Source organism: Dasypus novemcinctus, chromosome 22, assembly GCF_030445035.2.
Source record: "Dasypus novemcinctus isolate mDasNov1 chromosome 22, mDasNov1.1.hap2, whole genome shotgun sequence".
In the NCBI taxonomy this organism is placed as follows: Eukaryota; Metazoa; Chordata; class Mammalia; order Cingulata; family Dasypodidae; genus Dasypus; species Dasypus novemcinctus.
The window spans coordinates 49,910,462-49,930,008 of NC_080694.1; the positions used below are offsets into that span (position 1 = coordinate 49,910,462).

A 19,547-nucleotide genomic window follows, 5' to 3' on the forward strand; every position below is an offset into this window, starting at 1 on the left:
AAAAGGCTGGAAAAGATAATCCACGCTAAAAGTAACCAAAAAAGATCTGGAGTAGTGATACTAATATCAGACAAAATAGATTTTAAATGCAAAACTGTTATGAAGGATGAAGAAGGTCATCGTATATTAATAAAAGGGGCAATTCACCAAGAAGAAATAACTGAAATAAATACTTATGCAGCTAACTGGGTGCCCCAAGATATATGAGGCACACACTGACAAAACAGAAGGGAGAAATAGATGTCTCCACAATAATAGTTGGAAACTTCAAATCACCACTCTCAGAATTGGACAGAGTATCTGGATAGAGGATAAAGAAAGAAAAAGAGCTTGAATAATATAATAAATGAACAAGACCTCACAAACATTTATAGAGCATTGCACCTGATAACTGTGGGATAAACATTCTTTTCAAGCATTCATGGATCCATATGTTGGGTCAGAAGACAGGTCTCAATGAATTTAAAAAGACTGAAATTATACAAGACACTTCCTCTGATCATAATGAATGAAGCTGGAAATAATAATGGACGGAAAAAAGGAAAATTCATAAATAAATGAAGTGTAGACAACATACTATTAAATAATCAGTGGGTCAAAGAATTGCAAGAGAATTCGGTAAATATCTTGAGATGAATGAAAATGGCAAAGCAATATATCAAAACCTATGGTAAATAAATCTTAAAAAAAAAAAAAAACTTATGGGATACCTCAAAGGCAGTGCTCAGAGGGAAATTTAACACCCTCACTGCTTATATTAAAAAGAAAAAGAGCTAAAATTGAAGGTCTAACTGCACATCTAGAGAAACTAGAAAAAGAACAGCAAACTAATCCCAAATCAAGCCAAAGGAAAGACATAGTAAAGACCAGAGCACAAATAAATAGGGCAGAAAAACAGAACAATAGAACCAGCAAAATCAAAAGTTGGCTCTTTGAAAAAAATCAACAAATTTGACAAACCCTTAGCTAGACTGACAAGGGAAAAAGAGAAGATGCAAATAAATAAAATCAGAAATGAGAGGGGGGATACTAAGAGATCATAAGATACTATGGGGGAAGGGTGGGAGGTGTGGGAAGTGGGGCATCTGGGAATCCTTTATATTTTTTCGTGTGATCTAAGTATCTTTTTTAAAAATATATTTTTAAAAAGAGGATACTATGACAAACGTACACCAAAAAACTAAACAATGTAGACGAGATGTATAAAGTCCTGGAAGCACATGAACCACCTACACTGACCCTAGAAGCAACAGAAGACCTCAACAAACCAACCACAAGCAAAGAGATTGAAACAGTCATCAAAAACTTCCCAAAGATGAGAAGCCCTAGACCAGATGGGTTCACAGGGGAATTCTACCAGTCATTCAAAGATGATCGAATACCAATCTTGCTCAAACTCAAAAAAATTGAAATGGAAAGAATGCTACCAAACCCATCCTATCAAGCCAAAATCACCCTAATTCCAAAACCAGATGAAGATACTACAAAAAAAAAAAAAAAATTACTGACCAATATCTCTAATGATATAGATGTAAAAATCTCCAACAAAAATTGCAGACTGAATCCAAAAGCACATTAAAAGAATTGTACACCACAATCAAGTGGGTTTTATCCCAAGTATGCAAGGGTTTTCATCACAAGAAAATAAGTTAGTATAATAAACCACATTAATAAATTGAAGAAAAATCATATGATCCTCTCCGTGGATGCAGAAAAAGGCATTTGACAAAATACAGTGCCCTTTCTTGATAAAAACACTCAAAAAGATTGGAATAGAAGGAGGCTTTCTCAATATGGTAAGGTACATATATGAAAAACCTACAGCTAGCACTGTAATTAATGGTGAGAGACTGAAAGTTTTTCCACTGAGATAGGAACAAGACAAGGATACCCACTGTCACCACAGTTTCCAATATTGTGCTAGAAGTTCTAGTTTGAGCAATTAGGATCGATAAAGAAATAAAAGGCACCCAAAAAGGAAAAGAAGAAGTAAAACTTTCACTATTTGGTGAAGATATGATCTTATATCTAGAAAATCTTGAAAAAATCCACAACAAAGCTACTAGAACTAATAGACAAGTTTAGCAAAGTGGCAGGATACAAGACTAATACGCAAAAATCAGTAGCATTTCTATACACTAATGATGAGCAATCTGAGGAGTAAATCAGAAAAAAATTCCATTTATAGTAGCAACTAAAAGAATCAAATATTTAGTAATAAACTTAACCAAGGACATAAAGGACCTGTATTCAGAAAACTACAAAATATTGCTAAAAGAAAACAAAGAAGAATTAAATAAATGGAAGGACATTCGGTGTTCATGGACTGGAAGACTACGTACCGTTAAGATGTCATTTCTACCCATACTGATTTACATATTCAACAAAATCCCAATAGAAATCCCAACACCCTTTTTTGCAGGAATAGAATAGCCAATTATCAAATTTATTTGGAAGGGTAAGGGGCCATGAATAGCAAAAAATATCTTTAAAAAGAGGGAAGTTGGAGGACTCTCACTTCCTGACTTTAAAGCATATTACTTAGCTACAGTAGTAAAAACAGCATGGTACTGGCATAAAGACAGATTGACCAATGGAACCAAACCAAGAATTCAGAAATAGACCCTCACGTCTATGATCAAGTCATTTTTCACAAAGCTGTCAAGTCCTCCCAGCTGGGCCAGAACAGTCTGTTCAACGAATGGTGCTGGGAAAACTGGATATCCATAACCAAAAGAATAAAAGAGGACCCCTATCTCAAACCTTACATAAAAATTAACTCAAAATGGATCAAGAACCAAAATATAAAAACAAGAACCATAAAACTCCTAGAAGAAAATGTAGGAAAACATCTGCAAGATCTTGTGGTAGGCAGTAGTTTATTAAATCTTACACCCAAAGCACAAGCAATGAAAGAAAAGTAGATAAATGGGACCTCCTCAACATTAAACACTTGACCTCACAGGACTTTGTCAGAAGGGTGAAAAGCAGCCAGCTCAATGGGAGAAAATACTTGGAAATCATATATCCGATAAGGGTTTAATATCCATGCTATATAAAGAGATCATAAAACTCAACAATAAAAAAGACAAACTACCTAATTAAAAAGTGGGCACAAGACCTTAAAAGACAATTGCCAAAGAAGAAATACAAATGGTGAAAAAAATCACCTGAAAAAATATCAACATCACTAGTGATTAGGGAAATGCAAATCAAAACTACAATGAGATATCATTTCACCCCTATTAGAATGGTCACTACTAAAAAGTCAAGAAACTACAAGTGTTAGAGAGGATGTGGAGATAGGAAGACTTGTTCTCATTGGTGGGGATGGAGAATGGTCCAGCCTCCCACTATGGAGGACTGTTTGGCAGTCCCTAAGGAAGTTGAATATAGATTTGTCACATCCCCTGGCAATACCATTACTAGGTGTATACCCAGAAGAGCTGAGAGCAGTGGCATGAACAGACATCTGCACACCGATGTTTATAGCAGCATTATTCACAATTGCAAAACGTTGGAAACAACCCAGGGGCCCATCAACTGATGAATGGATAAACAAACTGTGGTGTATACAATGGAATATTATGCAGCAGTCAGAAGAAATGAAGTCGTGAAGCATATGACAATGTGGATGAACCTGGAGGACATTATGTTGAGCAAAGCAAGCCAGACACAAAAGGACAAATGCTGTATGATTGTGCTATTATGAACTAAATATATCGTGTAAACTCTTGGAGTTAACTAGAATATAGGTCACCAGAAAATAGAATGAGGGTAGAGAATGAAAAGCTGAGGGTTAACATTTTACAGAGTTGGTAAAAGTTGGTTCATAAATCTTTGGAAATTAGTAGAAATGGTGAAAGCACATGATAGTGTTTGTACCTAGCAGAGCTATTATATGGGTATGACAGTGGTTGAAGAGAAAAGTCTAAGACCATGTATATTACTAGAAGGAAAGCTAGAAAATGTAACACATGGGACTGTGTAATAGTAAAACCTCCTGTAAAATACGAATATGGTTGATACTGTATATATAAGACTGTTTTTACAAAATACAAATACAAATAAACTCCCATCAGTGCTGGGAGAGTAAATCTATGACCTCATGGTGCAGAGAAAATTGGTACCATCTAATAAAGTTAAAGGCATTCACTGTCTGTGACGGAGCAATTCCACGTTCAGGTAAATACAGAAATAGAATAGCACCTACATACAGCAGGGGAGGCAGAGAAAGAGTGAGGGGTGATGAGTTTTTGTTTGATGTTTTTAATTATTCTTGGAATAATGAAAATGCTCTAAATATGATGACTGTGATGAATGCACAACTGTGTGATTATATCAAATACCATTGGTTGTACATTTTGGAGGTATTTATGCTTTATTAATATATACCAATAAAATTGACTTGTTAAAGTCATTGGGAAGTGTGATATTATGGGAAAATGACATAAATAGACTAATAAAACAGAATCAAAAGACTTGAAATGGATACATGCATATATGGACATGTATTTTCAGGCATTCAATTATATGGGAAAAATTGAATTCCTACCTGACTCCATACATAAACGTAAACTCCTCCAATTGCAAAAAATACATTTAGCCTTTGAGAAGAAAATACAAAAGAATATCATTATGGCATCAGGGTATGGAAGAGTTTAATAAGTCTTGAAAAGCATAGACCTTAAAGAAGGCGACTGAAGAATTTGACCACATTAAAATTAAAATGATAAGTTCAACAAATACATCATATATAAAGTTAAAAGACAAGCCATGGATTTAAAGAAGATATTTGCAATGGAGATAATCAATACAGATTAGTGTATAGAATGCTTGAGGAACTTAGCACAAATCAATAAGAAAAAGACTAACAACCCAAGAGAAAAATGGGCAAAGACTATTACACAGAAGGGAAAAACAGAAACGGTTGAATATGTGAAAACACATATAGCCTATCTAATTGTAGTAGAAATGCAAATTAATACCATAATTGGCTGTAACTTTCCACCATCATCAGTGTTGCAAACAGACTGTCTTCACTTCTTCAGGGTGTCATGTCAACCGAAACTCATGCAAACCAGAACCGTGTAACACAAGGACGGCCTATCTATTAAAAAGGCTGATGGCACAAGGGTTGTAAAGGAAGCAGAACAAGAGGAACCCTGAAACAACAGTGCTGGGAGTGTAAATCTGTTACCCTCCCAGTGCAAAGCAAATTAGAACCATCTAATAAAGTCAAAGTCATTCACAGTCTGTGACGGAGCAATTCCATGCTTAGCTGCATGCACTAAAGGAACTCAGTGCCAAGGAGACATGTAAAAATGTTTACTGAGCTACCTTTCATGATGGCAATAAAAGCAAAAACAATTTAAACGCCCACCACCCTGGTATATGAATAAATAAATCCACACAATAGAATATTGTACAGTACTTCAAATGAATGATTTACATGTATAAAAATAGGTATATCTCAAAAATATTGAGCAATAAAGGCAAGTTACGGAATGGAAGGTCCAGTCTAGTACATGTTTTTATGTAAAGATTGAAAACACGCAAAACAATGCACACATACTGAATATGCTTATGAGAGCTCGAGAGAGCCGTAGCAGTTGCCTTACCCAATGGAGAGACCTGATATGAATGATAAATACAAAATTCAGAACAGTGGTTATCTTTGAGGAGGGAAGGAAACTGAGGAGGCAGTGGAGGGTCCAGTGACTGAAGGTGTCAACTGTATTTTAAAATTTTAGCCCTAAAAAAAAAAAAAATGCAAACAAGTCCAAATGTTATATTCCAATAAAAGCTATTTGATAGACGTGTGTTTCTGTATTTGTTATTCTTCATCCTATAAGCGTCAGTATTTGGAATATAATTTTTTAGGGATATGGGCATGTATTATAAAAATAATGTAGTTACCTCTCCAGGAGGGTTAGAAACTGAACAGTGTTGTTTGGAGACATTTTACTGAAGACTTTTTGAACTTTTAGATGTTCAAACCAAGTAAATGTAATTACCTATTTAAAACGTTTAATAAATTGTTTTCAGAGGACCTGGACACCACCAGAACTTGCTCCAAAGAAATCCCCCCTCTCTTCCTTTTCATGTTCAAGTCTCTTACAGCTCCCACTTGGGTGATGGGTGAAGCTTTATTAAACTAGTTTTCAGCTCTTACCTGCCTTGTTTTTGGTGGTTTTTGGATGTGACAGTACTTGGCACCCATTATTTCTCAGCCTTTGGGGGATTCAGACAGGTTTGAGACAAAAGGAGTCACATCCTAATATCCAGCTAAAATTCAAAATAAAAACCACTGAGGAGAGAGAGGAGTCCTGGACACCGTGTAGACGGAAAGCAGGTTAGGAGTTGCCTGGAGGTGGGAACGGGGATTGTCTATCAAGGAGCATGACGGATGTTTATGGGGATGATGGAAATGTTCTAAACCTGGACTGCAGTGAAGCTCGCTCAACTCTCTAAATTTACTAAGTATCATTGAACTGCACACTTAAAACGGGTGAATCTTATGCTTTACAGATTTTACCTTAATAATGCTATTTAAACCAAAAGACCGAAAGGGAACGAAGGGCATGACCAAAAATTTCATACAATTTTACCCACTAATTCTGTTTTTGGCAGACTAGCCTAGGAAAACTGTACAAAGTATGAGGGAGAGAAAAGCCCTTACGCTATGCAAAAGGCAAGAGGACCTTTCCTTTCCACCTTTTCATGGAAAAATAAATTCATGAAAAACGAAAGTAAAACAGAAGCATTTTTAAATGCTAGAGCCTTGGCCTGGGTCAGCGTATACACAGGGAAGAAAGATATGTAGATTATCTACTCTAAAGCAGTATTGACAAAAATGCTGTGGAAATTGCAGTGCGTACTCTATCAGGGCTATTTTTTTATTAAGTTCTTCTATTGCCTTTTCAAGTACATAGGATACTTTCTGCAATTAAAAAAAAATTTTTTTTTGCTTTTATATTGGAGAATCTTTTTAACTTGTTTTTGGTAACATACACAACTCAAAATTTACCATTTTAACCACTTTCAAGTGTACAATTCAGTAATATTACTTACATTCCCAATATTGTGCCGGCATCACCGATATCCATCACCTCAACTTTTTCATCACATCAAACAGAAACTCTGCACCCATTAAGCAGGAACTCCTTCTGCACTCCTCGCCCACCTCCTCCTTACCCCCTGCTCTCTGACAACCTGCAGTGTACCTTCTGTCTCTAAAAAATTTGCTTCTTCTAGGTATTTCATGTAAGTGAGACTATACAATATTTGTCTTTTTGTGCCTGTCTTCTTTCACTCAACACGATGTCTTCAAGTTTCATCTATATTGTAACATGCATCTGAACTTCATTCCTTCTTCTAGCTGCATAATATTCCATTGATCAGATGTATCTGTTGATGGACATATAGATTGCTTCCACCTTTTGACTATTGTGAATAATGCTGCTATAAACATTGGTGTAGGGAAGCGGATGTGACTGAAGCAGCCGGGCACCTGCCTATCTAATGGGAGGTCTCAGATTCAGTTCCTGGTGCCTCCTAAAGAAGACAAATAAGACAATGAGTTGATGCGGCAAGCTGATGCAACAAGATGATGCAACAAAGAGACACAACAAGAAGGGAGCGGAGGCGGCTCAAGTCCCCCACATAGGAGGACCTGGGTTCAGTTCCCAGGGCCTCCTAAAAATAAAAAAGAGAGGATGAGCACACAACAAACAGAGAGAGAAGACAGCAAGTGCAAACAACAGGGCAGGAGAAATAAATCTTTTTTAAAAATTGGAATAGTTAAGCATTTTTAACATAGTGTAGTAATATATAAATAAAATGTATCAGCATAATGTGGTTGCCTCATGAGTCCCCACTCTGTCTCAAATGAAACACCCAAGACTTACAATTAATTTATCCTTTTCTCCTTACTTGCGTGGTTATCAGACAGTTCTGGCTAGTATGTAAATGCTCTTCATCTTTATAAAATAAACAAAGCTAGAAATTACCAAAACATTACGACTGACAAGTTCTTGAAGTATTTTTTCTTATTCTTAGTTTATAGCAGAGCCCTGCTGCTTACCTGACCTTAAACTACCCCTGCCTTTCTTGCGCTGGGACTCAATTCCAGCTCAGTGTCCCGTTCCTAAGGAGAGAGGGGAGAACAGAAGTGTGGCAGCCTGACTAGACTCCCCCCAGGGAATTCTTTACACCTGCACCATCAACAGGACTTGCTCCTTTGGTTTGCAGTCCAGCCTTTTCTTCAGGCTGTAAGAGGAGATGTCTTTATCCCTTCAATTACCATTACAAGCAGGAAAATTATACAGCTATAATATGGTCATTGGGGAACCAGATTGCCCCAGTAAAGATTTGGGGGACTTCTGAAAACTGATGGTTAAAAGAAAAATTTAAAACTGACCAGAATTTGTGTAGCACTTAAATATTTGTCAACAATACAAAGAATGTCCTCTTCTTGTATCATGGAGCTATTTGCCCATACAATGAGTGGCCTGAACCGAACCCCCAGTTTTGGCTCATGAAATTAATACATTTCAGAATACCGAGACACACATTATCTCACGTAAGCGTCACATTCAGCCAGTGAGATTTTTATCCACTAAAGGACTTTACCTGAAAAGAATTGTACTGTTCCTTATTTATTGTTCTTTAAGTCCGGGTAAAATCTACTCAATTACAAAATAATTTATTTACTCATAAAGGACAATATTGAGTACCTGTTTTCATCCGAGTTTCATAGAGATTTGTCCAAACTCAAATTTTACGCAAATAAAAGCAAACGTGCCTTGTTTCTTTTATCATGAAATCAAATATATGTTTGAAATCCACTGAGTTCTGAGGCTTTTTTTCTGAACATTTAGCTGCTGTTTTCAAAGTGATCGCTTTATTTTGTTTCAGGAAAGAAACCCTGAGGTTTGCACACCCCCTTGTGTGGTCCTTTCGTTCTGTCCCCAAATGACACCTTCCCAGTTTGACCTCGAGAAGTTGCCATTAACCAACCTCCTGACTCCGTGGTTCCTGGTGCTTGTTTAAGCCAAAGCCAGTAGGAATTTGTGGATTTTACTTATTTGGGGACATTGTAATTCCTATTTCTTTACTTTGGTCCCAGATTTTTTTAAATTGTGATCACATATGTATAATACAGAATTTCCCATTTTAACCATATTTTTAAGTGTATACTTCAGTAGCATTACTTCCATTCACCGTGTTGTACCACCTTCACCACCATCCACTATCAGAACTTTTTCATCACTCCAAACAAAGACTCTGTCCTATTATATTAAGCAATCACACCTCATTCCTTCCTCCCCACAGTCCCTGGTAAACTCTAATCTACTTCCTGTTTTTATGAATTTGCCTATTCTAAATATTTTATGTAAGTAGAACAGTACAGTATCTTTTTGTGCCTGGCTTCTTTCCCTCAGCATAACGTTTTCAGGATTCATCCATTTTCTAACATGTAACAGAACTACCTTCCTTCTTATGGCTGAATAGTATTCCATTGTATGGCTCTACCACATTTTGTTTACCCAGTCCTCTGCTGATGGACACATGGGTTGTTTCCACCTTTTGGCAACTGTGAATAATGCTGCTGTGAATAATGGTGTGCAAATATCTATTCAGGTCCCTAATTTCAGTTCTTTTCGTTATATACCTAGGGGTGGGATTACCAGATCATATGGTAATTCTCTGTTTAACTTTTTGAGAAATTTTATTTTCCTATTTCAGGTAATGGGGAAAGTGCCAACAATTTCCATTAATAAGACAGAAGGATGCCACATATACCTCAGCGAAGACGCCTTAGACTGTGAGATTGTGAGTGCCACATCATCTGAAATGAATATACTTATCCCCCAGGATGGTGATTATGTAAGTATATTTTAAAAGGCTATAAAGGATTTTTCTTGATGCTTCATTATTAACATTCTTAGAGACCAAGTAATCAGCTACCAACCTCTGGGCTTTGTTCGTAGAAAAATTCACAGGCAGGACAGGAATTCAGCTGCCTTTCACATTCTCATCTCCCCAGTCACCTGATTACGGCAGATTCAGGTCTCCTGAGTTTGCACCAACCCCAGCACCAACCACAGGTCCAATAAAAGTAACAGAAGAGACATGTGTAGAAAGGTCACATCTGAGTCCAACACCACCACACTCAGGAGCACAAACACCAAAGTAGGGTCAACTGACATGGCCCTGAACTCCAGAGCCATCTGCCATGACCATAGAAACTGTGGGTCTCTGTAGCCCTCAGTAGAACCAGTACCTGGGCTTCTATCTACTTTGACTGTCTCAGGGACCCTGCTGAGGCGTGCATAAGTGTTACCCCTCTGATGACTTCCCGACTCTTTTTTGGAGACTCATAGCCATATAAACTCATTTGTCTTTTCCATTTTTCCCTTTTATCCAAAGTCAAAAAGCAGTTTTTAACACCTGATATTACATGTAGGCTGAGATATTCTGCTGGTAAGTTGACCCTTTTATTCAGGGTCTTTTTCTAGTTACATCATCAGCTAGTGCTTGGTAATAATCCTTTGGCACCAGGGAGGCTCATCCCCAGGAATCATGTTCCATGCTGGGGGGGAAGATAATGCATTTACATGCTGAGTTTGTGTAGCATAAGAATTATCTGAAAAGCTTGATAAAAATACTGACTCACAAACCCTGCACCTAGGTCAGATTCAGGAGATTTGGAATGAGGCCCCAAAATCTGTGTTTTTAATAGGCAACTCAGGTGATTCTAATGCCAACAGTCCATCTACCAACCCTTCTGAGAAACACTAGCTTGTGATTTTGCCACCATTTATTTTCTTCACTTCCTCTCCCACATAAAGCAGCTTCTAAGAGAAGCATGCAAATGTTCTCACAAGTTGGGATGGAAGTATAAATATTCTTGATCTCACAGCATGGTGAACCTGGTGGACTTACTTAGTTGTCGTTGCTTTTTGAAAGTAGGGAAGTAAATATAGCTACAGTTCCCTCAGCGTCAGTCATGCAGGATCCTGTGAACATGGAAGGATGGGAGCTAACATAAATGAGCAGGTGCACCTCAGCCCATGGGGCAGTCACCAGCCGCGGACACACTGGCCAACCTGCATGTCCCTTACCTCAGGGAGACAGCACGACCGTGCCCCCGTTTTCTCCTCTCCCTAACTGTCAATAAGTTCTTCACTTGTACAGAGCCACATGCCATATGTTGCAGACTAGATTTCTTTATTTAAGTCTAAAAAACAAAATTACAAGCACTGGACTATGCCTTACAACTCAAATATATGGACAGTCCAATCCTGAGCGGCTAGAGAAGAGTGCCCTCTTAGGTTCTTCAACTACAAAGCCTCAGAAGAGCTAACGCCAATACAGGAAAACAGCTTCAGAGTAGGAAAGCCAAAAAGTAGGGTGCTGCCTGGCCTGGCAGCTGTTTAAGCAGACAACACAGCTGCTTGGCACCTGGGTCTGCTAAGAAAAGCAGTGGGGTTTGGATTAGCACACCAGACCAACTAGAATCTCTAGGGGTGGGAGTTGGGCATCTTTTTTTTTTTTTTTTTACACTCTCCAGGTGGTTCCCTGAGACAAGATTGAGAGCCACTGATTAAAGGATGAGTATAGGTGAAAACCTACGCTCTTATGCTGAAAAAGTCAGGTTTTACCTATAGACCAAGTTACCTCGTGCCCTTAGGGCCCTCTTCATGTATTTTTCAGATGGAAGTGGAGGGAGCAATACAGAGAGGTCATGCTGTGGGCCCTGTTATCTGGGCCTGGGTGGTGGGGACGATTCATCCAGAAAGAAATCAGTCTCCCATACTCTCGACTCATTGCCAAAAAAAGATTTGAAACAGCTGTCGTGCAGTTACTATCCAAGAGGCACCGTCACTCCAGAGCATTCCCTGCTTGGCCTGGCACTTGAGAGCCAAAACCAAGCCCCAGGTGCTCATCGAGAAGCATCCAGAAGGTTTACTATCCATCCCGCCTGCCCAAACATACATCAGCACATTAGGTTATTAAGACTGTGGCTTCTTTGCTCCGTCTCAGTACGATTTTTCCAGCACAGCTTTCGCTCAGGAAAAATTCATTACAATAGCAAAGACCTTCCTTTGAGAAAAATAAATTGCTTCTTCCAAAAGAAATAGCTGGTCCTTCCTCTAGGAAGGTCAGAACTAGCGCCCCTCGCCAGTGACTGAGCAGGGGCACCAGCTTATCTCATGCACCCATTTTAACTGAGTCCAGGAATGTCGCAAAAGCCAGGGCCAAAGCGGCTGCTCCTCGCCTTCCGCTTAGATCTGCTTCTGAAATGCCTGGAGGATCTCTGGGGAAAGGAGAGATTCCAAACTACCCCTATGTAGGCAACTCCTGTATCTTTGTGTGGTGTGTGTGTGTGTATCCCAGAGGGAGGAGTAAGGGAGTAGGGTGGTGGGGAGAAGGGTAATGAATTCATAGCTCATTCTTTTTTTTTTTTTTTAAGATTTATTTATTTTATTTATTTCTCTCCCCCACCCTGGTTGTCTGTTCTCTGTGTCTATTTGCTGCATCTTTTTCTTTGTCCGCTTCTGTTGTTGTCAGCAGCACAGGAATCTGTTTCTTTTTGTTGCATCATCTTGTTGTGTCAGCTCTCCGTGTGTGCGGCACCATTCCTGGGCAGGCTGCACTTTCTTTCGCACTGGGCGGCTCTCCTTACGGGGCGCACTCCTTGCTCGTGGGGCTCCCCTACGTGGGGGACACCCCTGCGTGGCAGGGCACTCCTTGAGTGCATTAGTACTGTGCATGGGCCAGCTCCATATGGGTCAAGGAGGCCCTGGGTTTGAACTGTAGACCTCCCATGTGGTAGTCGGATGCCCTATCCACTGGGCCAAGTCTGCCTCCTGCTCACGCATTCTTATATTTGACCAAAGAGTAGACAGATGGCACTGGGCTAAAGACTTGCTCCTCGGGGTGATCTGGGCCCGCTAGCCTCAGCATTACTTGGGAGTTGGTTGGAAATCTCCTTCCTTTCCCCAGACTTACAGCAGCAGAGTGTGCATTTTAACAAGATCCCCAGTTGATGGCATTGCGTGGTATTGGTGGAGAGCCGTGGTAGGAGAAAGTGCCTATATTTGAACTCTGGCTCCTCTGCTCACTGGTGGTGCCAACGCCGGCCAGGTGCTTGAGCTCTCCTGGCCTGTTTCCTGTAGCCCAGAGGGTGGCCGTCGGGGCTCACTGGCCCCATAGCGGTCCCGTGCCTGGAAGGATGCCTGGATCTCAGTAAGTGCTCTGCTGGCCTGCAGTCATGGGATGGACATGTGACATGGGCAGGTCTCCACGTGACACCGACACGGCCTCTGCAGGGAAGTAAGGAGGCCTTTCCACGAGCCAGGCTTCTTTAAGATTTATTGGCTCATCACGTGGCACTAATCAAACTCCCGTTTGTTTCAGGAGGAATCCTCGGTTGTTTAACAGCTTTGTTCTTCTTGCCTTTTTCCAGAGAGAATTTCCCGTTCCTGAGCAGTTCAAAACAGCATGGGATGGATCCAAGTTGGTCACTGAACCTGCAGAAATTATGGCCTAACCTCCAGAGACCAAGTCCCCTCGCCCGCTGAACCTCCCGTATGAAAAAACAAAAAATTTTGAGAAAGAAGCATGGAAGACCTAGAAGTGCGGTAGCACTACTGCTGTAGCCAGGGTCTCCTCTCATGCTGTGCTATGGACATGACATCATTTCCGGCACGCTTTAATGGGTATTTTGAAGTATTTAATGTTTCTTCATGATTTGCCTTTGTGTGTGATTTTAGCTCCATAAGATGATTTGTGAGCATTACAGGTCAAAAGGGAAAAAAAAAAGAATCCTGTCTCCCTCACATTGTTAACACAGTAACTGATAAGTAAAAAAAATTGCATGATTCACTTTCACATTTGTTTAATTGCTAGTAGAAAAAATCTTTAAGAATCTAAGGTGTACATTTTACCTTTTAGACAATTTCATTATGACGTTACTACGTCATACATCACCCACCCTGGAAGGTGGGTGATTTCTCTGTTTTTCACCACTTGTTCACCTTTATCAGCATGAATACACTATCAGCACGAATACATATTTCAATTGACATTTTTTAAAGCACAAGAAAATTCCGTATTAGAGGCCAAATTTAGTTTCTTGATCAGTGGAAGACCTATAGTTACTGAAAATCAAAAGTCAATTTAATTACTGATCTTCAATTTTTTTTTCTGTGTCACTTGAAAAACTTACTTTGATGCGTAAAGATTTTGATGCCAAAAGATGGAGAGGCAGCTGTTTCTTTGCTATCTATGTAATACCTCACAATTTTGCTCTAAGATCACACTCAATTTTGTTTTCCAATTTTGAACTCATTAAATATCAGATGCCTTGTAAATGAAGTCTTTAATGTTCTATCATAGACCAGTTTTTTTTTCTACTTGCCAGACTTGCTAACCGGTCTCAAAAATGAACAAGAAAAAGCCATAGCTGTGTTACTTCTTCCAAAACCTAAGGACTTATCTCTTGGTTTGGCTTGCTGCTCTATTTTGTAGTCTTGATAGGATTTGCTTTTTTAACACAAGAGTAAGTAGGATATTCCTTTGTATCTTTTTAGTCCATAGTGCCAAAAAGCCTGCCACTTCTTGTATCACATGAAATGAATTATAGTATAATGCTTGCAGATCCAATACAAGCATCTATATTGTGCCTAATACAGCCTTTGAAATACATCATTTCTGGTTTTTAAATACCCTCTCTATCCATATTGTATTCAAATTCCTGATGTTCATATAAGGTTTTGCTTTAAAAGTTTTGTCCATATGAATAATGTCGTGGCTTTAAGTAAATACCATTTTTCAACTGTAAACGGATTCTGAAATAAAGTAAAATTCTAATTGTTTAAATGCTCGTATTAATTCTGGGTATTAAAATGATTTTTTTTTCCTCTGTGATTTGTCTCTTGCTCATATGTCAAATTTAGGAGTGACAGCTGAGTCCTTCTGGTTGAATTAGAGAATTTATTCAACGTTCCACCAGGTCCCAGATCTCTTTGAGACAGATATTAGATACAGCTGTTTACTGGAATGAATGTCAGTCAGCGAATTCTAGAATCCAGTTTTGTATTATAATACCTCTTCAGTGAGAAAATCCCCCTTGGTAGATCTTGGTTAATGTAAATACCTCAGAGAATGAATTTATCATTAATGATATTAAAAGAAATAATGTAGGAAACAAAAATTTTAAGGTGGGGAAAAAAAAGACTTGAGAAAGAACATGCTACATAACCATTATGGAGCAAAATTTTATACTGAGAAATAAGTTCACTCAGAAAACTTAGAATCTGTCACTGGCCTTGGATTTGTCATCAGCCTTTCAACGTGCTTCACCACAGATATTAAAATCTGGACCTGAGGCTCGAAATATTATTTTACAAGCCCCGTATGTGTCTGATCACCTATTAGTAGCTTTTTTAAATCATCGAAGAAAAAGAGAAAACTCTGGCAATATATAAGAAACAATTACTGAAAAACAAAGCTGCATTCTCAATCTGAGTTTAACAAATGGAATAAAGCAAAATAACTCTGACTTAGAAGATCTAAGTTACATAAGAAGAATTAAGGCTTTAATTCTTCTAAAAAAAGAGAAAGGGAATATGTTTGTTTTTCCAGTGTCTTATGGAATTATATATTAGGACAAAATAAAAATCTTCAAGTCTGAAAAATAAATATTATATAGGCTATATAGTTTCTGAGCACAAGACAATGAAGCTAGAAACTGATAAGATTAACCAAAAGCAAGCCGGCCATTGAAAAACTTTACTCTTCTAAATAATTATTGAATCAAATAAAAAAATCAAAATTGCAATGACAAATTAGTGACAATAGAAGCATTGTGTGGCGGCTTGCTCGGTCAGTAGAGGTGGGGTCTGGCTGCGGACGAGGGGTCGGTCCAGCTTTGGACGAGGGGTCGAGTATAGAATGATAAACATGCTAGTTAAAAGTGAGAAAAAAAAAGAAAATAGGTCAAAGGAATATGGGAGAAATAATAAAAATATGGCAAACATTAATTACAAGAATTTTTTATGTTTGAAAACTGAGAAGAATATGAAATAATGTGTACTTAATGGGTGATAATCCTTTGGGGTATAAAGACACTTTCTAAGAAATATTACTTTTGTAATTAAAAATAGATAAGCAAATAAATAAGGAAAATTCTGGGTTTTTAAAAATTAGCTGGAAAGTAGCCCTTATACTATTTTTCCAGTATTTCTTGTGGAACACATTTAAAAATTAATCACATCATAGTTCAAAATAATCTCAAATTCTAAAACGCAAAAATTATATAAGCATAATCTCTGAGCAGAGGACAATAAAGCTTGTAAAATATTAATCACTTTGGAAGGGACTGATTGCTTTTTAAATTTCTCCAGTGGTTATAGATGTCTTTAGTTTTTTATCTCCTACTTGGTGATTTACCTTTTTGGGGAGAAATAATCCAGTAGCTCAGGACTTTCAAATTTGTCAGTATAAAATTGAACATCATTATCTGGTTTTTAAAAATTATTTGAATATTCTCATTACTTTTTTTTCTCATTCTTAATGTTCTATAATCACAATTTCTCCTTTTCTCTTGATCAAAACTGCCAGAATTTTGGTATTGTATTGCTTTTCCCTTCAAATAACTAGTTATTGGATTTACTGACAAATTTTATGTTATTCTGCTTTCTTACCAAATTCTCTTAGATTTTCTTGAATAGATGTTTCTTCATTTGCTGTTTGCCCTTTGGGCTATTTCTAGTGACTTAAAATGGTTGACTTTTTATAATTATTCATAAACTTCCAAAAAACAGAAAAGGAGAGAATATTTCACACTCATTTTGCAAGGCCAGTATTACCCTAATACCAAAACCAAGACATCCCAAGAAAACTGCAGACTAACTAATATCTCCCGTGAACACAGACACAAAATTCCTCAGCAAAATACTAGCAAAATGAACCCAACAAATTATAAAGAGAATTATACACCATGATCAAATGACATTTATCCTGTGAATGCAGGGTTGGTTCAATATCTGAAAATCGATTAATGTAATAAATCATATCAAAGAATTAATTTTTAAAAAACCTCAGTAGACCCAGAAAAAGCAAGTGATAAAGTCAACACCGCTTCTTTTTTTTTTTTTTTTCTGCTTCTTGATACACTCTACAAACTAGGCATAGAAGAGACCTTCCTCAATCTGATAAAGGGCATTTATAGAAACCTACAGCTAATAGCATACTTAATGGTGAAAGACTGGATGATTTCTCCCTAAGATCAGGAACAAGACAAGGATGTCCACTCTTAACACTTCTAATCAACAATGTACTAGAGGTTCTAACTAGGGCAATTAGGCCAGAAATTTTTAAAAAGCATCATATTAGAAAGGAATAAGTAAAACTATTTCTGTTGGCATACAGCAATCTTGTATACAAAAAATCCTAAGAAATGCATCAAAAATTATTATAACTAATAAACAAGTAAGGTTGCAGGATATAAGATCAATATACAAAAATCAATTGTATTTCTATACACTTGCAATGGACAATGAAGTAAAGAAAATTCCATTCACAAGAGCATCAAAAAGGATAAAATACTAAGGAATAAATGTAATAGGAGTGTAACATTTATACTCTAAAAACTAGAAAATATTGAGAGAAATTAAAGATCTCAATAAATGAAAAAACATGTCATGTTCATGGATCTTAATACTGATAAGATGGCAATACTTTCCAAACTGATTTACAGATTCAATGCAATTCTTATCATAATCCCAGCTGGCTTCTTGGTTGAAATTGGGAAGATGATTCTAAAATCCATATGGAAATGCAAGGGACCCAGAATAGCCAAATATCCTGAAAAAAAGAACAGAGGATTCATATGTCCCAATTTCAAAACTTACTACAATGCAGTGGGAATAGAAAAAAAAAAAGTGTGGTTTTGGCACAAGAATAGACATATAGCTCAATGGAATAGAATTGAGAGTCCAGAAAGAAACATATATGGTCAATTTATTTTTTATAAGGATTGCCAAAACCATTCAATGGGGAAAGGATAGTCTTCCCACAAATGGTATGGGGACAACTAGATAGGCACATGCAAAAGAGTGAAATGAATTAAATTAGACTATATAGAAAGTTACACAAAATGGATCATGTCTAAATGTAAGAGCTAAAACTATAAAGCTCTTAAAATAAAACATGGGGATATATCTGCATGACCTCAGAATTGGAAAAAGATTCTTAGATATATCTGACACCAAAAGCATAAGGAACAAAAGGAAAAATAAATAAGTTGGACTTCATCAAAATTAAAAACTTAGGGCTTCAAAGCATATCAGCAACAAAGTGAAAAGACAACCCATGAAGTGTGAGGATATATTTGCAAATCATTCATCCGGTAAGAGATACACAAATGGCCAATAAGTACATAAAGAGATGCTCAACATCATTAGTTTTCAGAGAAATACAAATCAAAACCCCAAGTGAAATACCACTTCTTACCTGCTAGCATATAATAAAAAGACAATACTGGAAAGTGGACTTGGCCCAAAGAATAGGGCGTCCGCCTACCACACGGGAGGTCTGCGGTTCAAACTCATGTGGAGCTGGCCCATGCGCTGCAGGGGTGTTCCCCCATGTAGGGATGCCCCATGCACAAAGAGTGTGCCCCATAAGGAGAGCTGCCCAGTGCGAAAGAAAGTGCAGCCTGCCCAGGAATGGCGCCACACACATGGAGAGCTGACACAAGATGGCACAACAAAAAGAAACAGATTCCCGGTGCCTCTGACAAGGATAGAGGCAATCACAGAAGAACACACAGAGAATGGACAGAGAGCAGACAACTGGGGTGGGGGGTGGGGGGGAAAGGGGAGAGAAATAAATTAAAAAATTAATCGTTAAAAAAAAAAGACAATACTAAGTGTTGATGCAGATGTGGAGATATTGGGACCCTCATACATTACTGGTGGGAATGTAACATGGTGCAGCTGCATTGGAAAATATTTTAGCAGTTTCTCAAAATGTTGAACATAGAGTTATTAAAAGAGAGAACTAAAAACATATGTCCACACAAAAGCCAGCACACAAATGTCCAATAAGCATTATTTATAATAGCCAAAAAATGAAAACAATCCAAATGTCCTCAAGTGTGGGGGAAAGTGGGAGATGTGGAGAGTGGAGCATATGGGAACCCCTTATATTTTTTTATGTAACACTTTATGTAATGTAAGTATCTTTTATTTTTTTTTAAAGATTTATTTCATCTTTTTATTTCTCTCCCCTCCCCCCTGCCCCAGTTGTCTGCTCTCTATGTCCATTCACTGTGTGTTCTTTCTGTGACCTTTCTATCCTTATCAGTGGTGCCGGGAATCTGTGTTTCTTTTTGTTGCATCATCCTGCTGCATCAGCTCTCCGTGTGTGCAGCGCCATTCCTGGGCAGGCTACACTTTCTTTCGTGCTGGGCGGCTCTCTTTACAGGGCGCACTCCTTGCATGTGGGGCTCCCCTACGTGGGGACACCCC

At 38.0% G+C, this 19,547-nt stretch overlaps 1 protein-coding gene across 2 annotated transcripts in view; it reads left to right on the forward strand.

The window, feature by feature from the left end:
• Window positions 1-14,940, forward strand: part of CAP2 (cyclase associated actin cytoskeleton regulatory protein 2) — a 161,419-nt gene extending 146,479 nt beyond the window's left edge. For both annotated transcript variants that reach the window (XM_004484784.5, XM_004484785.5), the window contains exons 12-13: window positions 9,751-9,891; window positions 13,478-14,940. In XM_004484784.5, the coding sequence (XP_004484841.1) occupies window positions 9,751-9,891; window positions 13,478-13,561 (225 nt within the window). In that variant the 3' untranslated portion in view covers window positions 13,562-14,940. The remainder of the gene's footprint in view (window positions 1-9,750; window positions 9,892-13,477) is intronic.
• The last annotated feature ends 4,607 nt before the right edge of the window (window positions 14,941-19,547 follow it).